General features: G+C 41.2%; 5 protein-coding genes across 7 annotated transcripts; 3 read left to right on the top strand and 2 right to left on the bottom strand.

The window, feature by feature from the left end:
• Positions 1–867: 867 nt before the first annotated feature.
• Positions 868–3,735, bottom strand: LOC141836896 (histone H3-like centromeric protein CENH3). The gene is made up of 7 exons (XM_074724361.1): positions 3,605–3,735; positions 3,478–3,518; positions 3,341–3,377; positions 3,047–3,171; positions 2,852–2,926; positions 1,621–1,696; positions 868–957 (listed from the first exon to the last, which is right to left on the bottom strand). Exons 1-7 carry the CDS (start codon positions 3,699–3,701, stop codon positions 905–907), a joined length of 504 nt encoding a protein of 167 aa, XP_074580462.1. The 5' UTR covers positions 3,702–3,735; the 3' UTR covers positions 868–904.
• Positions 3,736–4,758: 1,023 nt separating this feature from the next.
• LOC141837845 (tryptamine hydroxycinnamoyltransferase 1-like) lies at positions 4,759–6,051 on the top strand. Its single transcript, XM_074725217.1, has one exon. The coding sequence runs from the start codon at positions 4,759–4,761 to the stop codon at positions 6,049–6,051; it is 1,293 nt and encodes a 430-aa protein (XP_074581318.1).
• Positions 6,052–6,119: 68 nt separating this feature from the next.
• LOC141839362 (protein HEAT STRESS TOLERANT DWD 1) lies at positions 6,120–10,679 on the bottom strand. 2 transcript variants are annotated; one of them, XM_074727092.1, is made up of 14 exons: positions 10,584–10,679; positions 10,437–10,515; positions 10,316–10,363; positions 10,098–10,204; positions 9,924–10,002; positions 8,559–8,735; positions 8,381–8,479; positions 7,897–8,065; positions 7,713–7,813; positions 7,457–7,596; positions 7,296–7,368; positions 6,776–6,888; positions 6,575–6,692; positions 6,120–6,471 (listed from the first exon to the last, which is right to left on the bottom strand). In XM_074727092.1, the coding sequence occupies exons 2-14, from the start codon at positions 10,482–10,484 to the stop codon at positions 6,340–6,342; spliced, it is 1,404 nt and encodes a 467-aa protein (XP_074583193.1). In that variant the 5' UTR covers positions 10,485–10,515; positions 10,584–10,679; the 3' UTR covers positions 6,120–6,339. The 2 variants fall into 2 exon arrangements, with proteins under 2 accessions (XP_074583193.1, XP_074583192.1); XM_074727091.1 differs by having other exon boundaries at positions 10,437–10,679.
• Positions 10,680–11,806: 1,127 nt separating this feature from the next.
• LOC141840301 (uncharacterized) lies at positions 11,807–15,150 on the top strand. The gene is made up of 3 exons (XM_074728241.1): positions 11,807–11,895; positions 12,009–13,343; positions 13,415–15,150. The coding sequence occupies exons 2-3, from the start codon at positions 12,074–12,076 to the stop codon at positions 15,016–15,018; spliced, it is 2,874 nt and encodes a 957-aa protein (XP_074584342.1). The 5' UTR covers positions 11,807–11,895; positions 12,009–12,073; the 3' UTR covers positions 15,019–15,150.
• Positions 15,151–16,242: 1,092 nt separating this feature from the next.
• On the top strand, positions 16,243–24,282 carry LOC141840103 (phosphatidylinositol/phosphatidylcholine transfer protein SFH8-like). 2 transcript variants are annotated; one of them, XM_074728000.1, is made up of 15 exons: positions 16,243–16,451; positions 16,526–16,649; positions 18,293–18,587; positions 19,384–19,483; positions 20,162–20,428; positions 20,535–20,612; positions 20,698–20,799; positions 20,877–20,926; positions 21,025–21,124; positions 21,204–21,302; positions 21,386–21,502; positions 22,038–22,170; positions 23,363–23,766; positions 23,861–23,935; positions 24,023–24,282. In XM_074728000.1, the coding sequence occupies exons 2-15, from the start codon at positions 16,616–16,618 to the stop codon at positions 24,041–24,043; spliced, it is 1,875 nt and encodes a 624-aa protein (XP_074584101.1). In that variant the 5' UTR covers positions 16,243–16,451; positions 16,526–16,615; the 3' UTR covers positions 24,044–24,282. The 2 variants fall into 2 exon arrangements, with proteins under 2 accessions (XP_074584101.1, XP_074584100.1); XM_074727999.1 differs by having other exon boundaries at positions 16,515–16,649.
• The last annotated feature ends 155 nt before the right edge of the window (positions 24,283–24,437 follow it).

Raw genomic sequence — 24,437 nt, 5'->3', positions numbered from 1 at the left:
AAAATTATAAACGTAAAGGAAATGATAAAAATAGTAGATGAAACATCAAATTCATGTAATTAATACTTCTCCAACATTACTATTCAAATTTATTGTTCATAGTCCAACCATTTATGATTGTTGTTTATCTCAACTATTCAAAGTCCACGTGTAAAATACTTTCACTAGTAATATTATTAGCTTCATTAGACATTTCAATGGTGCAACGGTGGACCGGATTGTAACCGACCGTATTTGGAGAAAAATTCTTGCAAATAGGGAACGCAATCAAAGGGACTGAGTCTATGAGACTGACTGGGATTTATCATTTTTTCATTAGACATTTCATTGGATAATAAAAAAAATATTATTGACCTCGAGTAAAACACCAATAGGCTATAATTTGAACCGAGCACCTTTAAAGCTTAAGCCCTTGGTGCTACTCTATTTTCAGAAGAGGAAAGGCACCATTCTTCACCTTCACTCAACAAGTTGATCCTAAACATATCCAAAAAGGAAAATCTAACTTAGTTGGCATTTGCATTTTTCTATAAAAGAAGAGCATGATAAGGAGAAGTCTAAAAAGAATGGAACCACAAAAGGCAAAAACTAAACCAGAAAGAGATCAATTAAACCAACAGTGAGGCCACTTGAGAGTATAATTAGCCAATGTTTGATGGAAAGTTTCACATTGCAACAGTCCTCAATGGCTAACTCATAGATAGATGAATCGATAATTAGAAGTTTCAGTATGTGAATTCAATGCAGTGCTCCTGCAAATACACATCAGCTACACTTACAAATGTATCGGAAATCATTCGGAGCAAAGGCTGCTCGAAGAGCTACACAACACAATGCCACTTGCTCAAACTAGAATACACAGCTTCCATCAATGGCAGATTAGCTTTGCCTTTTGGCCTATATATCACCAGTGCCGCCTTCCTCCTATGCGCCTAGCTAACTGTATATCTTTTTGCACTGCAACCAAATACGAGAAAATCCATAAGGAGATCGGAGCAAAACTAAGAGAAAGGAGAATTACTTCTTCAATTAACTAACTATCAGTAACTAAATAGAACGTAAAAAGTTTCGAGCCAACTTCTTTGCTTATTCCATTGGTACCTGAATAATCATATACTGTAATGCAATCACTTTGTAACTAGTTCTATAAAAATTGTGAAACTCATTTTTACTAGGGAATTACTTGTGTCCATGAAAGTTTATTGTAACTCAAGTAGGCCATCGAATCTCATAATTCAACTAGTCAACTTTATGGAATCTGGTATTTTAGTGTTAGTATGTAGAACAAATTGCAATGCTTTCCCTAGAGTAACCCTCAAATTTTTTAAAGAGATAAGCAACCATGAGGTCCCATAAATTCAAACATACAAAAAACCACAATCACCATATTGATGGTGCTTTGAGAACATACTAGTAGAACAAACTTTCATTTGGACTTACCCAACTACATTCCTTCGGTGTTTGCTAAAAATCAAACAAATTTAAGGAAACATCCTGCTTGGATGATATAAAAATTCATTTATGAAAAGTTATATTTTTTCATTTTCTAGAATGAAAATTTTCATCCTATATAGTAGAAATGAGACGAAACATAGTCTAATACTTGCTAATATAACTTACTAAGAGTAACACGCTTTGAGTGTAGCGAACATAGGTATGCATCTTCAAACATGGCCTGCAAGTGGCATTCTGCTGCCTACAATAATTTGAACAACTAATAAGCAAACCAGATGCATAAACAAAGTTTTTATAATAATTTCATAACTTCTCAAAGGGTGAAAGGAGAAACAAAAGGACCAAAGTTGCATAGAAGTCAAGTTAGGAAGAGAATCTTTATCTAGTTCTGAAACTGTTACTATAAATAGTCCATATATTTATGTGTTTGTTGGGGAAAAAAATAATCTACATCGGTATATCTGTATGCATGTTTGCTTGGAAAATATAATCTACGTTTTCAATTGAAAATGTGTCTGATAGAAATTTTAAAAGAAATATGTATAGCTAATATAATAATAATAATAATAAATTTTTATGGCAAAGACAATTGGAAAGTTTGATAAGATCAAAGCACACCAACAGCATTTGTTTTCCCAAAAGAATGCAGATAGTACCTCCAATTTACAAACTAATGTGAAAGAACTGGATACTGCAGCCACATTATCTAACTAGGAAATAGGCAAAAGATAGAAATAGAACCCTTAGTTATATATTTTTCAAAAAGGAAAATAAATAAATAAAAAAGGAAAGAAAGAAGTAGCAAAAGATAATATAGAAACCAAACTGGGGTTTGAATTTGGCTTAAAGGGCTACTTCAAGAAGAAACCTGACAATATAAGGTACTAAACCACCCATGTTTAGTCAAATCTGGCATCTTTAGCACCCATTATTTATTCTAGCATAGTTCCCAACATGATCCTCATGTAAAAAGAAAATAGAGACTGAGTGATACAATCACAAAAGAAAAAGGTTTTACTTTATAGTAGAATGAGTTCTCCTTGAATCATACATGATAAGGTATAATAGGCATATGCCCTAACTCCCCTAACTATCCTTTTGGTTTTTGTAACTCCAATAGGATGGAAATAAATTCAATTGATTGATTGTTAACCTAGACTTGGCCAAATAAAAGTAGTTTAAATTTGGAGGCAATTTACTTAAGTCTTTTCTGTGCCATGCTGTTTGATTATGTTATGTTGATTGGTCTTTGTAACATGAAATAAACCCACATTTATAACAATTAATTTTCAATCAATCATTTAAGGTAAAAGTATCTACAAAATCTGACTAAATATCTCAGAACAAATCAGAGGAAACAAGTGAAAAATGTAAGTAAAGAATTAAAGGTAAATACCTCTTGAAGCGCAAGCATAGCATCAGGAGTCCACCTAGTTACTTCCCTAGTATAAAAACCAGTGATCTCCCTAACCTATGTACAACAACAGACATCATGAGAAGCAAAACTCAGCAGCCTTAACGAACCTCAAATCACAAATCCTCAAAAGAGCAGCTAATAACAGTCTCCTAAATGCATTTTGATGGCACTTACAAGTCTGGCAAATGGAGCAAAAGGAATTAGCAGCTTTGTCGACTTCTGAAGCTTCCTAATCTCTCGTAGGGCCACTACTCCAGGTCTAAATCGGCGACGCCGCTTCTCCGTCTTCCTCTGCGTTCCTAAATTCATTCGCATTTCAAGGAAAAAAAATATAACTTTATCGTTCAAGTAAAAAATTATTTATTTTTCAAAGTAGGTATTACAATCAAGCGAATATCAAGGATGAACACCAATGGGAAAAAGATGGAGGGCTCTCGGGATCAAATTAAGTAAAAAAAAAGTGAGAACCTTGATCCGCATCCTCCGAGCTGGTCTCCGTGCCCCTCTGTGGTTGAACAATTCACAAACACATACAACGAAATAAAAGCTAAAACCCATGAAAAAAAAACGTAGGGAGTAAAAACAAAGAACAGTTAGAAGCACACAGGAACAGAACGAGATGGGGTCGCGGTTGCGGTCGCACTAGCTGTCAACAGGAAGAGAAAGTAACGAAAGATGTAAGAAGTTAAACGAAATCAACGAAAAGACAGAATGAACGGTGAACTGGAAGACCTGCTGCTTTCCGCCTGGCGACGGGAGATCCGGTGAACTGGAGACGCTTCCGAGGGCGACTGGAGGGTCGGTTGGAGACGTGCTTCGCCCTCGCCATGGCAATAAGGGATTAGAGAGGGAGATGCGAGAGGAAGGACGCCACCGCGGAGAGGAGGGCAAAGGAATGAAGGGTTTTGCCGTTTTCGTCGTCCTCCGCTTTTGGGGAAGAAGAGAAGAGGGAGGTGGTATCCAGCCTTCCGTATTGCGAATCTTAAAGCGACGATGGGCGGACCAGATTTGCTGCAGTGTTCGTTCGGAGCTAAATGCCGCTAAGAAGTAAGAATTCAAAAATGGGCCGGCGGACTATGAAACCGGTTCGGGCGAACCAAACAAACAATTTTGATCCTAATTTTGACAGTTTAATATTTTTTAAAATTGATACGCTATTTTAATAATAATAAAACCTTTTGATTCACCTAAAGAAAATCGACCTGCATCGGCGAACGCTATTTTAATATTAATTAAAATTTAAATATTTATATTATATTAACTATGAACTATAATTATTATGATATAATTTATTTATATTAATAGTTGAAATATTCATATTATACCGTAAAGATAATTTTAAAAAGTAAAACGAAACATATTTTTAATAATAAATAAAAAAACAGGTGCCTTTTTGTGTTTTCACCCTTATCTATCTATCTATCTTCTCTGCGCAATGCGATGCACGTCAGAGTCGATGTGTTTGACCACAAAGTCAACGCCAGTAGACAAATGTCAGTGCTCGCCGTAAACACACACCGTCATACGGTGCTCAGAGTGCCTCCACGTACCTGCATCGACCAACCATGCATGCAAAATTAATTTCACCTAAAAAAATTGTAAAATTCTACCCAAAAATTTGTAAATTGCAAGTTGCAATTGGGAGAGGTCATCCGATCCCCAACCTACTCCTTCATTTGGACTTATTAGAAGAATGTGCGAGAAATATATATACATATAAATTAAAACTTGGAAAAGTATTTTGAAAAATTCATAAATATTGGGTGATATTTTGAAAAATAGCGTTTCTAATATAAGGCGTGGCAGTCGCACGCGACGGTGGCTGCTGCAGTGCACTTGCTATAAATAGCAGGCCGAAGCTGCTGCAGGTAGAGGCTGAGCTCGGCATGGAAGTCCAGGTGCAGAGAACCACCACCGTCATGAGCCACCCCGCCGGCGCCGGCGATTCCAGGGAAATACCGCTTACCATCTTCGACCGCTTCGCGTCCAACATCAACATCGCCGTTCTGTTTGCCTTCTCCGCCCCAGTCCCCTCCAACCACCAGCTAATCCATGCGCTCTCCATCGCCCTTCTGCACTTCCCCCTACTCACCGCGCGCCTCTCCCCCACCCACCTCCACCTCCCCGGCTCCGGCGCCCTCGTCGTCGAGGCCACCGTCGACGGTGTCGAGCTGGCGGATATTCTCCCCTTTAAACCCTCCCCTGACTTCCTCCTTCTCCACCCGCCCACCGACGGCCCCGTCCGCCACGTGCTTCAGATCCAGCTCAACCGCTTCCCGTGCGGCGGCCTGGTGGCCGCCGCCACAGCGCACCACCGCGTCGCCGACGGCCAGTCCATGGGGGCCTTTTTCGCGGCCTGGGGCCGCGCCGCGCGCGGCGCGCCCATCCCGCCGCCGCTCCACGACCGGTCCTGGCTCCGCCCGCGCTCCCCGCCGGCGTGCGAGTTCGACCACTGGGACGTCGAGTTCGTGAGCGACGGCTGCATCAAGGACTTCGCCGACTCGTACCGTAACAGCGTCGACCCCAGCCGGATCACCAACGTACTCCTCTACTACACCGGCGAGTTCCTCGCCAAGCTCAAAGCAGAGATGAGGAACAAGAAGCTGACGACGTTCGAGACGCTGCTGGGCCATCTGTGGCGCCGGATCACGGAGGCGCGGGGCCTCGAGGAAGACGTCAAGACAATGATACGGGTGACGGTTAACGGAAGGCAGCGGATGCGGCCGCCGGTGCCGAGCGAGTTCTTCGGAAATCTGGTGCTGAACGCGTACCCAGCCATGGCGGCGCGGCAGCTGGTGGAGGGGGGCACAGAGCGAGCGGCGGAGGTGGTGCACGAGGCGATAAGGAGGGTGGACGGCAGGTACTTCCAGTCGGTGGTGGACTTCGGGGAGGTGCTCAGGAAACAGGGGAGGGAGGAACTGGTGCCGGTGTACGACGCGAACGAGGGGAACGTGGTGTCGCCGGAGCTGGAGGTGGACAGCTGGCTCAGGTTTGGCTTCGAGGAGGTTGATTTCGGCGGCGGAGGGAGGCTGTGCGGCTTCCTGCCGACGTGGGTGCCGTGGGAGGGGCTGGTGATATTTCTGCCGGCGGTGGAAGGCGGGGGAGGAGTCAACGCCGTTGTGACGTTGCTGGAGGAGCACGCGGCGGAGCTGAGGAAGATATCGCATTCACTAGATTAACGACTAGTCAAGTGTCTTGTCCTCCGGCGAACGGAATGTTTTGCAAACCATCTAAATGCTTAATAATATTTTCAAATTATTGAAATTTCATTTTTTTTTACCATTATTATTCGACATAAAATTAGTGACAAACCAAAACGACGATATTGACTTCTGGACACAACATGTTTGAGGAAATGCTGCTTCACAGAAAGATGCAGTGCTCCAAGATTATACTGATTTCAGTACCACAACAGATTAAGATACCGATTTCGATAGCACGATAGATTGTAGTTGTTGCCTCGTAGATTATGCATCAGCTGGAGGAAGAACATTTTCGATATTTGCAGGCATCAAAACATTGAAGCCATCGAGGGCGGTCGACATGATCATTCCCGGAATTTGTGTGTGCCAGTGCAACTCCTTGAGGTCCTTTTGACCCTGTCCATTCGCAGAGAAGAAACAATGAGGTTTTGGATGGTTCTTGCAATATGAACATCTGCGTGAGTGTAGAGGTAAGAGCGGGGGTGATGGAGTTTGATACCTGATGAACGAAAAGAAGCTGCGGCGGCAAGTCTTGCGGCGCGCTTGCTTGCTCCTTCAGCTTGGCTTTGAATTCTGTTTCCTCCTCTTCGTCCCTTTCTAGTGAAAGGTCCCATATCCTGTTCATAAGGACGGTTAAACGCCGCGGGTAAAGAGTTCGTTCGACAAGATACAAAACTTGCATTTGAAGATGAACACTTACGTCAACTGATTATCGGCAGACGAAACCGCCAGAGTAGATGCTTCATGGGGACACCATTCGATGGATGTTATGGGTTTCTTGTGATACTCGAAATGTGCTACCAGTGAGTCACCCTGCGCAGTGGAAAGAATAATGTCTAGAACAGCCAATTTTCGACATCTATAGCGCTAGAAAATGCTCCACAAGTGTTTTAAGTATCTGAGCAACACCACTGATGGACATGAATCTGATGGCAATAGATGATCCAATTGCATACAAAGAACATCTTGATCAAAAAGAATCAGCTTGAAAGCGAAAACTATTATTGTGGCAATCATTGAGTATGAAAGTTTCTATAGGATAAAAACAACACAAACAAGGCCTAACTAAACCTTATGTTTCAGCTCCTACCCAGTATGGCGAAAAGCTTCTTCCTTTGGAAGAATTGCTTCGAATGCCAAAACCAACATGTATATGGTAATCTAGAATACAAGGGAGAAAGACGAAAAATAGACGATAATGATTATCATTGATTCACTACCTTGATCAGTCTAAGATCACGGATGGAGAATGTACCATCATCAGCTCCAGAAGCAATCATACAGCTTGCCAGCCTATTTAAGATTCAACAATATATGCAAAGAAAACAATAATTAAAAGTTGAAACGCAAGCAGAAGCCTAATCAAGCAGTAAATATATACCGATTCCATGATATAACATTAACATCAGTGTTGTGCGCCTTCACTGAAAGTGCAGGCGATTTTCCAAGTCTGGTATCCCATATTGCTATAGTTCCATCCACCGAACATGAAGCAAAAACATCAGGTTCCGTTGGACTCCACTGCAAGATTAGCAAGGATGCTTTTGTTAGGAACAAATATATATACAAATCAAAATGCTTTTCAGGTTAGCATATGCAAGAACATATTAGGGAACGTAAATGATCTATAAAATTACTTGTAGATCTTCCACACTAGCAGTATGCCCAGCAAAGGGAGTGGCATCGACATTCCATGTTTCAGAAGGTTCCCATAAGTGAATAAAACTGTTGCAATCGCCTTCAAGCAAAAAATAGCTAACGAAAAGGCATATTGTGTAAAATTTTATTAGTTAGTTTAACCACCCAAAAAATAGTATTTACCAGAGACGAGTCTTCCAGGAACAGTAGGACTCCAGTCAATAGCATAGCCCTCATCCTTGTGACCACCAAATTTTATAAGAGGAGACAGACGATGGATGTTGTCACCTCCAACAGTTGTGCTGGACACAGATTCAGCTAGATCATTCAAATGTGAACTGATGTCCCAAACCTGCAATGTAATGGAGAACAAGTTTGGAGATGAAGTTACAATGCATATTACTTCGAAGTGTCAGTTATACAGCTCGTTAGATTTTCATACAGAGCCTGCCATCAGATTTATCTAAGTTACTTTCAAGCACTCCTATCTTTAACAATTTAAATTATATGGTTCTACAGGAAGTATGCAAGCTATGTGACAATAAAATTTATGTTGCTTTCAAAATAGAAGGTGAGAGCTTCATCGACTTTTGGATTTGTGGGCTAATCATGGCAAATATTATGCAAGTATTTAATCAAGAGTCAGAATGATAAAGGAATCACTAACCTGAACATGACCAGTATCACCCCATGTAGCACATATGTGAGGTTTTTGAATCATTGAGCGTATACGATTTACTCCCCCTTGGTGAGCCACCTTACGCAACTATTATGGAATGAATTAACATTTATTATTTTGAAGTGTGAAGGAAAAAAAAACAATAATGCAAAAATGGAAGACTAACATGTAGAACAGGCTGTGTAGCTTCACCATTCTCATCTTCATCATCATCTTCATCACTGCTGCTCTCACTATCCATATCATCATCACCTTTAGTTGAAGCAGGAACTAGCTCACGCTTCTTCCCAGATATGTTTGTAATTTTGAAAATTCCAATATAATTCCATGATGCTTCCTTAGCCTATCATGAAGACAGACAGACAAAATAAATCAAAGATGGCTAGAGGTTCATGTATTCATCAGTTAATTAATATCTTTTCTCATGCCTAAACATAATGCGGAAGAATATTAGGTCCATATAAAAGGTGGCTCAAATACTGAAAAAAAAACCAACCAAAATTAAGAAAACGAATCGATACAGAGTGGGCTCTTTGAGCAGAATCAATAAATGAATCTCCCATCTACAAGCAAAAGCAGCTGTATGCCATGATGAATTTATCTTCTATGTCCTCCTTACTCTATGGAGGAATTTATACATCCAAGTGCAGTATAGAAACCTTAAGTTCCAAAGCTCTTCAGTTTAATTAGTAAGATCTGATAAAATCACAGAAAACAACTGGAAGATGATACATTTGAAGCACTAGGAGTTTCATCTGTTATTCCATTACATTTCATGTATTCTAAAAGAAAATAATAGAAGCATGATAAAGAATTTACCTCGCAAAAAAAAAATAGTGCGCTGCAGGTAGAAATCACAATGCATTGGTTCTATTTCTTCTGTTCAATTTATGTGTCAATTTTTGTTTCAGTGTTCTACATAAAATGGTGATATGCCCCTAAGCACGAGCTTGTGACAATATCACCTATGAATTCCACCTTGAACCTTTTTCCATTGATTGATTTGGAAGAAAACTTAAAAGCATCATGTACAAAGAGTTCCATCTACTGAATAGAGATGCATTATACTTGCAAACAATACTAAAACTGCCTTTTTTTATAATCTAGGTGTCCAGACTTCACCTGACTAATCCTAAAGATAGATGGTCTTCCCGGTTCATCTACCGAGTAAATCCAAAGCACAACATATGCACACTCAGGAGCCGACCTCCAAGATATTCCAACTCTGCAATTTTATTTGAAGTGGTTCCTCATTTTGATGTCTAAATATATGAGAACTACTGAATATTATTGAATAGAAATGCATTACTGATGCTGATACTAGCAGGAGGCAATCCTACTACTCACAGAGCTCATCACAGTAGAGAACACCAAATGCAATTAACAGCTTGGAAATACAACCAGATTGTATATGTTAGATTTCAATATGCATAAACAAACTAAGGACACTGCCAGTGACAAAACTAAGAAAACAAAATAAACTCAAACTAAGTACTGAGAACTTCATAAATAGAAACAGCAGGATAAATACCTGGGTACCGCCAACACCATAAACTGTATGTGGAAATTCAGTCCGCACCAACCCCAGAGAATCATGGACAATGTCAAAGCTTCACCAGAAGAGCAAGAATTTAACAACGTAAAAAGTGCACATTAAAGTTGTATCGACAATTTTCTTTCAGTGTTTATTTCCTTAAACTTATACCTCAAACAGGGCCAGCCAATACTAAATCCACGTAGATGATTGTAAGCGGAAGGATCAAACTGAAGCTCCTCGCCTTCTTCTAATGCATCCACACCAGGTTGCCAAACCTAAGCAAAATATGAAAGAAAAATAAAATCAAAATGGAATGCGAACTGCCAATCTGGCATGCTTCAACAACCAAAGTCGATTCTTTAAAAATCGTTTTTTTTTAGTCTCACCTTAGCCGGTACGGAGGGCACAGACGAAGACTCTCCCTTTTTCGATCCCTGCAGAGTAAGAGGCCTATATTTAATATGCGACCCAAAGTGGAGCCAAAAATGGTGAAAAACTGAGAATTACCTTGTTCTTCCTCTTGATCTTCTTGGCGCTTTTGATGCTACGCACCATGTTGTCTCCCGCACTTGATATAAGAGATTCCTGTATAATGAACGATGAAACGAAGACGGAATCTGGTGTATGAAGAAGATGGTGTTGCAATCGAATCCCGGAGGAGGAGACTGCGGCCGTGTGAGAAGAGGACGAAGTTAGGAAGAACGACCGCCGACGGCGTTGCGTGGTTCAAGGCTTAATGGGAGGGCTAGGGTTTTGTTCCGGGTTTTGGGTTAATATTCATTCTGGTACTGTGTATTTATAATATTTGATATTAAGTGTTCAAATAATTTCATTGCCGTTTATTATTTACCATAAACTGTTTTCAATTTTTTCAGAAAAAAAAATTGTAATAATCTTTTTAATAATAAAAACATTTTCCTAATTCAAATTTATCCAAATGCCAATTTAATTATTTCCCAATAATAATAATAATAATATATGTAAATAAACATTAAAACACAAAATAATAATAATAATAATTCCCTTGCCCACCATTCAACTTTTTGTCTATCAAAAGTGAATGCAACCAAACAAAGCATCATCAGACTTTTCTCATCATGGTTAGTGTACTTCAAACAGTATCGAGTCAAATTAATCGATTCAATCGGTTGAACCGCGAACCTAGGTCCCCCAATTCAGTTCAAGCAATGGAGGATCTAGCAAGACACAACTCGAGGATTTTTGATCGAATTGAAGCTCGAACCGATTTGACTGAATACGACCAAATCGGAAACTAACACGACCATGACCATCGGTTCGCCCGCGGGGCTTCCACCCTAAGAAAGAAAGAAGACATGCACTCCATGACATGAAGTAAACTTCTTGGAAGAACAATGTGAAAAAGAGAAGGTCAAAGAGAGGCAGAGAAAGAGAGATTTTATCTACTTGTTTGGTTTATTCGGGCACAGGATCTTCTTCATTGCACACTTTTGGGATGAAGACAGATGGTTTGATAGTGGTGAACATGGCGACCATTGAAAAGGTTGGCTCGCTTTAGTGGGTGACCATTGAATTAGGTAGGTTTAGGTTGGGAGAAATTTCAGAAACATGTTTTTTGGCTTTTGGCTCCATTGCAAGGTGGGAATCATAGTCGAAATTGCCCGATTACGATAATACACGACATGCCGTAGGAGAGTAACATTCGACCCGCGAAAGAAGATCAAGAGATGACTCTTGTTTACCTTGATCTCTCCGAGAAATAACTTTAGCATGCGATCACCGAATGATTTTTTTTTTAGATAAATTCGGAGCACAACTTATGTATCTTTTTTTACCACCATTTGACAAACTGTTATTTATATCGATTTCTCTAGGCTTGCCTTCAAATCATTGCCCCTGGAGACAGTAAAGTAAGGCTGTGTGTTTTCAAAAGGCAAATGATCATCCTCGAGAAAGCAAACATAGAACATTCAGGCATCGGAGATCAGTAAGCACTCTTTTTATTTCTTTCAGTTACAATCAGATTCTTCTCTGGCTATTGTTTTTGTTTTTCCACTTAATCACCATCAAAACCTTGGCATAATCAAACTTGTTTCTCAGCTACTCGAAGAGTTCATCACAAGTTCATCCTTTCGCCACTCATTGTTGATGCAAGGTTTGGAAGAATGGAAACAATGGAGAGGTGCTCCATGCTGCTCGCCTTTTGTGCTCTCTGGAGCTTGGCGGCACTCGCCGAGTGCGCAGGCATGTCGGCGGATTACTCTCGTCGTCTCCTCGATGTCAGGCCGGATTTCGTCGATCCCCGGGGAGTTTTATCAGGCTGGTCTCCAGGTTTTGATCTGTGTGGCTGGAGGGGGGTCACATGTTCAGAAAGCAAGAGCCATGTTCTTGCATTGAATCTGTCAGGCTGTGGACTTTCAGGCTCATTGTCTTCCAAAATCGGGGGGCTTAGATCCCTGGAGACACTTGACTTATCGTCGAATTCCCTCTCCGGTTCGATCCCCTCGGAGATCGGCATGCTCAAGAAGCTCAAGCAATTGCTCCTCTACTCCAACTCCTTCTCCGGCCGCATCCCCCCGGAGTTAGGCCTGCTGAAGGGCCTCAAGGTTCTTCGCATCGGCGACAACTCGTTCTCGGGGGCGATCCCTTCGCAGATCAGCAACTGCATTGAGCTGGAAGTGCTGGGCCTCGCTTACTGTCAGTTATCCGGGGGGATTCCGACGGAGTTCAACCACCTGAACAAGCTCGAGATACTGAACATGGAGAAGAACAGGCTCAGCGGCACGATACCTGAAGGGCTATTCAGTGGCTGCAATGCACTCCGAGTGGTGTCCATGGCCGACAACATGCTGCAAGGAGAGATCCCCTCGTCGATACGAGAGCTCGCGGCGTTGCGAACGCTGAATCTGGCAAACAACCACATCTCCGGAGCCATTCCATTGGAGCTTGGCGATCTTACAAGTCTGAATTACCTCAATTTGCTAGGCAACAGGCTCACTGGCACACTGCCGCCCGTCCTCAACCAACTGACAGAGCTTCGAGTCCTGGACTTGTCCAGCAACAACCTCTCAGGCACCATCAGCACCATCTCCACAATGCACCTCAAGAATCTCACTTACTTAGTCCTCTCAAACAACCATTTCGAAGGAAGCATCTCAAACGACCTCTGCCCAGAGGCATCCAGCTTGCAGAACCTTTTCATCGCCGGAAACTCTCTCACCGGCACCGTTGAAGGCCTACTGTGCTGCGGCTCGCTCCGCTCGCTCGACCTCTCCAACAACACCCTCACCGGAACCATTCCATCGGAAATCGATCGCCTGGCGAACCTCGAGAACCTTGTGCTCCACAACAACAGCTTGACAGGGGGGTTGCCTCCTCAGATAGGGAACCTGAGCAACCTCCAGATGCTGTCACTCTTCCACAATGGCATCACAGGTATCGATATTAGTGATTTGTGCTGTGTTAATCGTATAATAAGTAGGCCATTGATTGAACTCTGCTTACAGGAAGAATCCCAGCGGAGATTGGCAAGTTGCAGAGGCTGCAGCTGCTCTACTTGTATGAGAACCAGATGAGTGGGGGGATTCCAGATGAGATCACCAACTGCACCGGCTTGGAGGAGTTGGATTTCTTCGGGAACAACTTGAGTGGCTCGATTCCTGAGATGATCGGGAATCTGAAGAACTTGCAGTTGCTTCAGTTGAGGCAGAATGGTCTTACTGGACGGATTCCTCCGAGTTTGGGCTACAGCGCCAGGCTTCAAGCACTGGCTCTGGCAGACAACCGGCTCTCCGGCGAACTCCCGGCCAGCTTCGGACTCCTCGCCGAGCTGAGCCTCGTCACGTTGTACAACAACTCGCTCCGTGGCCCTCTTCCGGAGTCGCTGTCGTCTCTTAAGAACCTTTCCTTCGTCAACTTGTCGCATAACAAGTTCAATGGATCAATCTCGCCATTGTTGGGCTCGAATTCGATTGTGAAACTCGACTTGACTGATAATTGCTTCTCCGGGGAGGTTCCTCCGGCGATTGGTGGGTCGAGAAACATGACCCGTCTCCGATTGGGCCGGAATCTGTTGAACGGGGTGATTCCCTCCGAGCTCGGCCAGCTCAAGTGGCTCGACTTGCTCGATCTTTCTTTCAATAATTTTGAAGGCGGCATCCCTCGAGAAATTTCAAATTGCTCGAGGCTGAAGCATCTGCTACTTGCCGGAAACGGGCTCTCCGGCGAAGTTCCTGCATGGCTAGGAACGCTTCAGGCACTCGGAGAGCTCGACCTCTCATCTAACCAGCTAACCGGCGGCATACCGCCGGAGCTCGGTAACTGCTCGTCGCTGCTCAAGCTCTGTCTGCAAGACAACTCTCTCTCCGGGAATATTCCGGCGGAGCTCGGTCAGCTCACTTCCTTGAACGTCATCAACTTGCAGCTCAACAACCTCACCGGTTCAATCCCCGCCGCCGCGGTCAAGCACTGGCAGAAGCTCTACGAGTTGAGGCTGTCGGAGAACTACTTCACCGGCGGCATACCGCCGGAGATCGGCGAGCTAGTGGAGCTCCAAGTGATGCTGGATTTGAGCAAGAATCAGCTCTCAGGAGGCATTCCGTGGTCATTGGGGAAGCTCACCAAATTAGAGAGGCTCAACCTCTCCTTCAACCAACTCAACGATCAAATTCCCCCGTCCCTGCAGCAACTCACCAGTCTCCACCGGCTCGACCTGTCGGAAAACCCTCTCTCCGGCGAGATTCCGGAAAAGCTCTCCGTTTTCCCGGCAAGCTCCTTCTCTGGGACCCAGCTCTGCGGCGCGCCGCTGAGTTCCTGCGCGAAGCCGATGGACGGAAAGATGGCTCGGCTGTCGAATGCGGCGGTGGCGGGGATCGTGGTGGCGATCGTTTCTACGTCGGCGGTGGTTTGCATGGTTTTGCTGTGCATGCTGGTGAAGGTGTGGAGCAAGTGGATGGAGGTTTCGGTGTCGAATTCCGACTCCGACGCCGGCGAGGAGGGCTTCGGGGAGAAGGAGGGAGGGGAAGGCGGAGCCAATGGCAAGTACTGGAAGGTTGAGGCCATGGGAGCCGTCGGCTCGTCGGAGAAACAAAGCCCTGCTTCTGAGACTTGAGCTGTTGACAAGGATAGAGGGAATCGAGCTGAAGGATTCAAAAGTTAGAGTGAGATCCTAAAGCTTGCTGTTACTTCAATTTCTTGTTAATTTTCCTGATCATTATTTGGAATTTCAGATCATCTGCTTGAATGTTCATCTTCATCCTCATCTTCATGTTCGATAAGCTGCTGAAGAAATGACAAGACTTAAATGTATAATATATAACGAGTTTGATATTCTGTGCGACTTTCTCGAACGCGCCCGTGAGCGTCACGCGATCCATTATCTATCACGCGATTGCACACTAGATCTGACCGTCCAAATGTGAGAATACATAGTGTTCCACCCCCAACTCCTGTCGTTGCCGCTGTCCTCACCGCATCGTCCGACCACTGTCGCCCACCGGCTCGAGCGCGATCGACGCACCGCTCGATGTCACTTCGGCCAACGTCAAATTCCGATCAGATTGTGGTCGGAATCCGACATAATTTAGCTAGAACACAGCCGACAATAGTACGCGTCGGATTCCAGCCAAATAGTGATCGAAGACCGACCGAGGAAGGATCAACGTGCACCGGATGGCGCGGCGAGGGCGACGGCAACGATGATGGATCTGCTGTGTACCTCACGGGGGGTGGCGACAACGATGATGGATGGCGTGATGAGCGTCACGTGATCCACTATCCATCATGCGATTACACGTTAGATCTGACCGTCCAAATGTGGGAATGTACAGTGTTCCGCCCTCGACCCCCGCCGTTGCCGCTGTCCTCGCCGCTCCGTCCGGCCACCGTCGACCATCGACCCGGGCGCGATCGATGCACCACTCGACAACATTTTCGGCCGGCATCGGATTCCGATCGGATTGTGGTCGGAATCTAACGTAATTTGGCCAAAACGCGATCGACCAATGACACATGTCGGATTCCAACCAAATCGCGGTCGAAGACCACCCGAGGAAGGACAGGCGTGCGCCGGATGGCACGGCGAAGGCAGCAGCAACAATGATGGATCGGCTGTGTTGCTCACGGGGTCGCGCAGCGCGGATCACGCAGAATATCAAAAAAAAAAAAATCTGGATTCGCCTGCCGACCTGCGGAGCCCTTAGCCACGTGGCGTCCCTCCCTCTCCGGGCCCACACGCTGGAACGACTTCCAGCTGTCGCCTCTCCATCCGAATTGCCTCCCGATTTCAACGCCGAGGATTCGGCGAGGCTCGTTCCTCTTGCTTTACTCTCCCTTCCCTTCCTTTTTCCTTCCTCCGCCCCTTTTTGGTCCGCGCGAGCCCTCGCCCATTTTTGCCGTCGGCGCTTCTCACGCACCGCTCATCGGGCTCCTTCCCTGCGGTCAACCTCCATCGCGCATGAATCGGTCGCCATCCGCGGCGGCATCGGCCCGGATCCGTCTCCACGTGCCATCCCGATCATTTCCAGGCACTCCGATCTGATTCTGGTTGGGGTTTCCGCGAGATCCGAACGTTTTAGGGTTTTCCCTAGGGTTCTAAACCGAATGCAGTTTTTTCGCAGGGACGTTTGCTCCATTGAAGCGTTATTACTCATCTTTATTCGCCTAGTGGTTTCCTCCGCCAGACCTGCTTTGTTTGCTTTGTTAAGAATATGTCGGGGCCGCTGGATCGCTTCGCTAGGCCTTGTGAGTAGCTCCTCTTCTCCTTGTCGGTCAGATCACACGATGGCTGTAAAATGCGGTTATTTTGTATTCTTAATTAGTGATTTTAGATCAATCTGGCCTGCTAAATTTCTGGGCAATTTTTAAGCATAGAAAGTTGGGATCTGTTTGATTTAGTTTCAATTTCTTTACCTTTCGCCACTTAGATTTATGCATCAATGTTTTCCAAGTTCTCATATTTGTGATCTCGTGCTGAAGCCTGAATGTGGAGATTCTATGATTGATTGATTTGATGTTCGCCAAGAATATTCTTTCCTTCTGCTGTAGTCTTGGCATTTTGCAACTGTTTGAATTCTTGCTTATCTACAGATCTATAGCGAGGAATAAATTGCTGATATGTGTTGCCTTTGAGCATGTCCATATCACGTTAACTTATATTCTTTCGTTTTTTTAATATATTAAAGCTTCATTTAATTGCTCTGTAATAATATTTATTTTATTTTTTTCTAGTAAACCCAAACATCAATTTTATCATTTAAATTTCCTACATTAACAAGTTATGTTGTTGTTCTCTAATAGCCAACATATTTGTTTGTAAATATCGCACATTCTACCACAGTTATATGTCCTTTTCTTTTCCCTTTACCTACGGGGCGCATGACAATCACACTAGACTAGAATATCCCGCCAGTTTCTAATTCCTTTTCACTTAAGGGGCACACAGTGACACATTGATGGAGATTTGATGTTCCATAATGTTGATTATCCTGTTCCATTTACTTTTAGCATATTTTTTTATCTGAAGTAGAGATGAGGTCTTAGGTTCTATGAAGCCTACATGCATTTTATTAAAGCATTTTAGCCTAGTTAATGGTTCAGCTTTCTTGTTTGATTTGGTCATAGCAGAATATCACAACAGATCAACTTATGCTGAGGAAAAATATGAACATGCAAGGCTATGGAGATTTAAGTGGTCTTCTCATTCTGTGAACTAGGAACAATTTTGAGCTGAGTTGCTGCTATAATGAGGGTGCACACCCTCTTGTGTTGGCCTCAATTTGTTCCACATCATATGTCATGTACTTTGACTAATCTAGAGGAGAGGGTTTACATGGCTTAGACATGTCTGTTAGCATCAATTTGAGCTTAACTATTTTCTACAAGTGGTTCATGATTTAATGCTATAAGATCTGTAGGATGGTTTTTTTTCATCAAGTTGGATTGTGATTTGTTATATTAGCTAGTTGAAGGAGTTTTCAAGACCATCTGTTTAGTTACAGTTTATAAGGTACTGGACGTACTTTAGTTTTTCTGCTACAAATTTCTGCTTAAGCATTTAGGGCTAGTAGATGGCAATGTGTTAAACCCCCAGTTTTAGTTAGATTGGGTTGTAACAGTCATCGTTTCTCGTCAATTGCATGTGGAGCTTTTACCCATGCTTTTTGTTTTGTTTTATTGCTTCAATCATTCTACATTTCTTACATTGAAATCCAATTTATTGTTTACAAGATGTTGATAGCAAATATTGTTTTTCAATTTTCTTTGTAAATTTTTATTGTCACAGAAATTGCTAGATGTTATATTCTTTTCATCTTTTGTCACCAAGCCTTTACTTTTATCAACTGAATTTCCCCTTTTTGACGTATAACTTCCTTGGTTTGTGGTAGGTTTTGAGGGTTTCTCAGGTCATGACGAACGAAAGGAACGAAAATCAGATTTTGAAAATTCAGAAGATGAAAGAAGGACAAAAATTGGATCCTTGAAGAAAAAAGCTTTGGATGCATCAAGTAGGTTTAAACACTCATTGAAGAAAAAGAATAGGAGGAAGAAGACAAACAGAGTTGTTTCTATTGAGGATATACGCAATATTGAAGAGCTAGAGGCTGTTGATACTTTCCGTCAATCTTTAATTTTAGATGAATTGTTGCCTGCCAAGCATGATGACTACCATATGATGTTGAGGTAAATTATTAGGCATTATCAATGTTTTTGGCATTTTATATCTGTAAACTTCCTTTGCCAATATCCATACTTTTTAAAATTTTCCTTTATGGAAGACAACTATTTTGGATTAGCTAGATTCACAGGTTTATTGTATCAATGAAATACCTTTTTTGCACCTTTCCTACAAAAGAAGGAAATAGCTAAGGAGAAAAAGGGCAGTGAAAATATTTTCCTAAGTGCTGCTAAGTGAAGTATTTGACTGTTTCTTCTTGCAAAGAATCTGAAATTTTAAAAACTTTATTTGTTAAAGGTTTATAAGATTAATCAAAAATAAATTTGAAAAGAAAAAAGTAATTTTGAATTTCGGATTTGAGCTTCATTGCTTAATGAGTGCTCTAATGGAAACAATACATAGCGTTTCCAGAAAATATCTGTGACCTTATTTCCTTCTAATTTTTTCTTCCTTCATAGGAAACACATCCTTAGTTGAATTAATTCAGCAAAATGTGTTTGTTTTATTTCCATGAAATCTAAACACTTCACTTGCTTTTCCATTTTATAACTTAGATTTTTTGTGCTGGGGTCCCTAATGTAACACCCCTAGTTATGCTTGGATTTTTAACTTTACAGGTTTTTTATTTTCTCTTCATCCTTGGTATGATTGTTTGTGCGGAGCTATCTAAAGTTAAATTTTCTACTGTCTTCGCCAAATACTTGCTTCTGGAGTGCCTCATTCCTTGTGACTAGTTATATTTCTTATCGCTAGATCACTATTTTTCATCTCTAATATTTTAAAACCTGTTTATCTTTTAAGATTTCTTAAAGCAAGGAAATTTGATATTGAGAAGGCAAAGCACATGTGGGCAGAAATGCTTCAGTGGAGAAAAGAATTTGGTGCAGACACGGTTGTAGAGGTAGGATTAATTCAATTTGTTAGTTCAACTTTGCTGAGAGCTGACATGTAATTTGTTTTTTAAAGTAATTCTCTTGTAGTTATTGTCATATCTTTAGACTTGATGTAAAACACTAGAGTTATAAGTACTCGTATGGGACTAAACATTCAATAGTCTGATAATTTTATATCTCTAAGACACTCACCCTTAAGATGTAGCATATATACTATGTATGTTCAGCTTGTTATATAAACTAGAGGAACTCTCATTAGCAAAATTATTGATTAGGCATATAATTATGAAATGGAAACATAATGCTTTGAGTTTGGTGAAACAAAACTTAATGTGTTAATGATGACATGACCAATGACCTCATCAATTTCAAATCTGTAAAATGTTAAAAAATAGTTGATTGAGTATGCAATCGGTTGAGTCCGAGCAAAGATTGTAGTGGTGGTACTCATCCATGTGAGGTGTGGTCATTGCCAAGTTGTCAGATCTCAAGTAAAGGCTAGTCTGTTGAAGTTCATGTCTGGGTGAGGCATGATTGTTAGTAGGATATTAGGTCACTAGCATAGGTTGATAATGATATTGGTGTTTCTCAATTTCCCTCTTATCCTGAACATTGTCAGCTCATCTTTTGTTCAAATTGGATTTAGTTAATAATCCAGATATCTAATAGAGTTTTATTTTCATCAGGACTTTGAGTATTCTGAATTAAGTGAAGTTCTGAAGTATTATCCTCATGGTTATCATGGAGTGGACAAGGAGGGAAGACCAGTTTATATTGAAAGGCTGGGGAAAGTTGATCCTAACAAACTAATGCAGGTGACCACAATGGACCGATATGTAAGATACCATGTGAAGGAGTTTGAAAGGAGCTTTTTAATTAAATTCCCAGCTTGTTCACTTGCTGCAAAAAAGCACATTGATTCAAGTACGACTATTCTTGATGTTCATGGAGTGGTATGGTATCATCCCAGACTCTTCCGCATGTTGAAATTATCCATTTTCTTTGTATAGAACATACACTGGACTAATTCGTTACTTTCTATTATTACCTGATTTATAGGGTTTGAAGAACTTCAGCAAAACTGCTAGAGAACTAATTCAGAAATTACAGAAGATTGACAATGACAACTACCCTGAGGTATACAGAAGCATCTTGTTTCAGTGGGTGAATTTTTTATGTGTTAGAATATTGGGCTGAGTATTGGTAAAAACAATGTCTGTAGACCTTGCACCGGATGTTTATTGTCAATGCTGGCCCTGGATTTAGGTTGCTATGGAACACCATAAAATCATTTCTGGACCCCAAGACTACTTCAAAAATTCATGTAAGTTTCATGCCAACACTGATGAGACTTAGACATGAGCAGATGCATGTTGAGATTATTTTTCAAATTTCCACCAGGTTCTTGGGACAAAGTACCAGAATAAGCTATTGGAGATAATTGAGCCAAGGTGTGTGCTTTGCCTATTATTTTTTTACAGAAATTTTCAACATTAATGTGATGGATGCTTTGACATTAATCTTTTGATCATATCTGATCAATTTCCAGTGAGCTGCCAGAGTTCCTTGGTGGTTCTTGTACCTGTCCAGAGCAAGGAGGGTGCCTAAAATATGAAAAAGGTCCTTGGAAGGACCCCAATATACTGAAGGTTTCTGTCCAAATCTCATTTGTTGAATTTTTTTCCCCCTTCTTGTAATGTTTGTCAATTGGTTTTTGTTTTTATGCAGATGGTCCTTAGTGGTGAAGCACACGGTGCCAGGCAAATAGTTGCTGTTTCCAATGGTGAAGGAAAGATTATTGCTTATGCTAAGCCACCATATCCAACAGTGAGTTTTCTCATTTCTTTCTAGTCCCAACCGAAGTTCAATCTATAAAATGTTGAACTATAATTCTGTTTTTGCTGAAATAGATAAAGGGCAGTGATACGTCCACTGCTGAATCTGGTTCAGAGGCTGAAGACGTCACCTCTCCTAAAGCATCAAGAGCATATTTACCAAATCCTCGCCTGACCCCAGTACATGAAGAGGTAATCTGTACCTTTTAACTGTACCATGACTATCTGATTGGTTTTCTTTCCTTGCTGCTGAAACAAGATCAAATTTTCTAAATTTTAAATGAATTTGGTGCAGCTTTTATTCATTACTTGTGATCTTCGTTTTGTTCACTCCACATAACTGCATAACTTGGGCTTTTTTCTTGTACAGGGAGAACTTCTTTCTATTATTTTCATTTAGTTGTGAACCTTTGGTTCTTATTCTTCGCCTGATTATTGATAATATCTTCATGTGCAGAACTGTAATTGGCACTTACTCCCATTCTCCCTCCAATTCCTCCACCCAAGTAAAGAAGAGCAACTTAAATTACTATGCAAATTGTGCTTACTGTTACTGAGATATTTGTAGAAAAGATCTGTTTACTTTCTGACAAAATTTTCTCGGTTGGAATAGAGGCTTTACATATATTTCATTATAGTTTTGTATAAAAAGTCTCTCTACTATTTGCCACTTCATAATCTGATAGAAGTTACTAACATCAATATCTTTTCTCTTTCTATTTGGCAGGCAAAACTAATGAAGGCAGCTAGTTCCTCTTCCATCTTTCAAGGGTATGATGAATATGTTCCCATGGTAGACAAGGTTGTAATTGGTGGACCTAAGAAACAAATTTCTAGCAGAAGGCCAGATGGACCTAAAGGTAAAAATGTTTCTATCAGAAATAATTTGATTTCCAATTTCAATAATAACTTGTTAAAAAAATCCATGTAGCTACTCCCCATCATTAACATGGCTCGGCAATTATAAAAATGATTTCATTCAAATGAAATTTAAATGTTTTCATGATGATATATACCATCTTACTTTCCTAAAAGCATAATCATCTCAGCTCTTGCTTCCTTTTTCATTCATACTTTGCATTACCGGTAATGCTTAGCTGTTGAGACAATTATTATATTTTGCTAGCATCTAATTGGAATGTGATTTAACTATGTCTCGCAACAGCATTTTGTTTTAATTTATGAGGCTTAACCTACTTTTTTTTAGAAACATGCATAAATGCGTAGAGGTTTGACACAAATAATAGTTGTCAAATCTCAGATCCAAAATCAATAGGGAGTATGTCAACCACGGCACTGATGCACTGCTCATCCCTAAACTACTTTTTTGCAACAAGGCTTAAAGTATTCACTTTAAAGTTTATGATTCTAGTGATTGGCAAACTGTTTCAGAATAAATTGATTTACCCATCACCAGGCTTGAAGGACCCCAAAAAATTTTCAGACTCCATAAACTGCAGATCATCTAATAGGGCTATAAACAAGCTTGAGGGCTGAGCTTGACCTATGCCCAAGCTCCTTTATTTATCATAATGAGCTTAAAAAACTGATTAAGTTTGTGCATTGAATAGGTTATAGATCATCTCATCTAGAGATAAAGGTTGTCCTTATAATTTAGATACAGCATTGGTCCAATAAATAAAATCTATTTTATTTTCTCATTTTTATGTGTCACAGATAATTTTAACCTACAAAATTTTTGAGATATAAAAAATGAATTGAGCCTTAAGGAAATTTATTCATGAGCTTTGTCGATGAGCATTAACAAGCCTATATAGTGCTTGTGTTCAAAATTGGTTATTTTATTCTTTCTATATTGACAATATAAATAAGTTCTTATTGCTTGATATCAAGTTTCTCCACAGACATTTTGTCCATTTACAGCCCTACCATCTAATTAAAATGCACCACAGAATCACAAGTTATATTTAATCTTGATCCTCTCAAGCAAATTTTTAGAAGAATTAAAATAAACTAAATAGTAGAAAACTATGATTGTTTTCTCTTACAATTAGTGTCGTGTAGTGTTGATGTTTTATTTTTTTATTGCAGGACAAAGCTCCATCTCTGAGATCCATACGTCTGCTGAAGGAGTTAAAGCTCAAATGACTCGATATGTAATGACCCTCATCACATATCTCTTTACACTAATTTGTTCAGCCACCAGCCATGTATCGAAGAGGCTCCAAAATGAAAGCTCTCAAATGCATACAGACAATCCTATGTTTTCTATGGATTCTATGCCAAAAGAGGAATTCCGACCTCCCTCACCTGCTCCTGCATTCACAGAGGCTCACCTCCTTTCTTGTCTTGTAAGGAAGCTAGAAGAGTTAGAAGAAAAGGTGAATGTTCTTCAAGCAAAACCTTCTGAAATGCCCTCAGAGAAAGATGAGTTGCTCAATGCAGCTGTCCGTCGTGTGGATGCACTTGAAGCTGAACTTATCGTCACCAAGAAGGTTCGTTTAATCTACTTTATGGTTTCATTCCCAATTTACTGTCAAGGCACTTAAACTCTTTCACAACTGAAATATTCATCTATGATAAATCCAGGCATTGCATGAAGCACTCATGAGGCAGGATGAACTTCTCGCATTTATAGACCGTGAAGAGGAGGCGAAGTTGCGGGTTAGTTAATGCCCCACCAGTTTTATTGTCCTGCTCTTTCCTTCACAAGGGAGAATCCCAACTTTTTTCTTTTCATGCTTTCTGCAGAAGAAGAAATTTTGCTTTTGAAGTTAAAGAGTGTACTGATCTCCCTTCAAACACATCATCTTGCTACGCTGTGAATTGTTAGAAGCACACTGGCTGCCTACAAATGACAGCAACCGTGGGGGAAATATAATTAGCAGATGCAGGTGAAATGTAAATAACTGAGTGTTTACCTTAAATCTTTTCGTTTGCGTTGTTTGGCAGAATTAGACCGATAGCAGAGCTTATATGCATCGCAAATAAACAATTACTTCGTTGTTATTGTTGCTTACTACTTACCATAGATAACATAGAATCTCTTTCGAAGTAAATATGGTAAATACAACAATAGCAAGTCATGTTAGATCTAACTATTTAAGATTGGTTATATGAATATTGGTAATATGGAGTCAGATACCCTGGAGACACTATAACCTGA

The sequence above is a fragment of the Curcuma longa genome, chromosome 11 (genome assembly GCF_044706935.1).
Source record: "Curcuma longa cultivar G26 ecotype Majalengka, Jawa Barat chromosome 11, ITB_CL_G26_1.1, whole genome shotgun sequence".
In the NCBI taxonomy this organism is placed as follows: domain Eukaryota; kingdom Viridiplantae; phylum Streptophyta; class Magnoliopsida; order Zingiberales; family Zingiberaceae; genus Curcuma; species Curcuma longa.
This window is presented reverse-complemented; position numbering and strand designations above follow the sequence as displayed.

Excerpts from the sequence above, each read along its gene's own strand:
- LOC141840103 (XM_074728000.1), top strand. The coding sequence starts at position 16,616 with ATGTCGGGGCCGCTGGATCGCTTCGCTAGGCCTT. Across the intron at positions 22,171-23,362 it reads AAGGCCAGATGGACCTAAAG|GACAAAGCTCCATCTCTGAG; the intron begins GTAAAAATGTTT and ends TTTTTATTGCAG. Across the intron at positions 23,767-23,860 it reads AACTTATCGTCACCAAGAAG|GCATTGCATGAAGCACTCAT; the intron begins GTTCGTTTAATC and ends TGATAAATCCAG.
- LOC141839362 (XM_074727091.1), bottom strand. The coding sequence starts at position 10,484 with ATGGTGCGTAGCATCAAAAGCGCCAAGAAGATCAAGAGGAAGAACAAG. Across the intron at positions 10,205-10,315 it reads TGCCCTCCGTACCGGCTAAG|GTTTGGCAACCTGGTGTGGA; the intron begins GTGAGACTAAAA and ends TATTTTGCTTAG. Across the intron at positions 8,480-8,558 it reads CTACACAGCCTGTTCTACAT|TTGCGTAAGGTGGCTCACCA; the intron begins GTTAGTCTTCCA and ends ATTCCATAATAG.
- LOC141836896 (XM_074724361.1), bottom strand. The coding sequence starts at position 3,701 with ATGGCGAGGGCGAAGCACGTCTCCAACCGACCCTCCAGTCGCCCTCGG. Across the intron at positions 3,378-3,477 it reads CCCCATCTCGTTCTGTTCCT|AGGGGCACGGAGACCAGCTC; the intron begins GTGTGCTTCTAA and ends GTTCAACCACAG. Across the intron at positions 958-1,620 it reads CTCAAAGCGTGTTACTCTTA|TGCAAAAAGATATACAGTTA; the intron begins GTAAGTTATATT and ends ATTTGGTTGCAG.
- LOC141840301 (XM_074728241.1), top strand. The coding sequence starts at position 12,074 with ATGGAAACAATGGAGAGGTGCTCCATGCTGCTCGCCTTTTGTGCTCTC. Across the intron at positions 13,344-13,414 it reads CTTCCACAATGGCATCACAG|GAAGAATCCCAGCGGAGATT; the intron begins GTATCGATATTA and ends CTCTGCTTACAG.
- LOC141837845 (XM_074725217.1), top strand. The coding sequence starts at position 4,759 with ATGGAAGTCCAGGTGCAGAGAACCACCACCGTCATGAGCCACCCCGCC.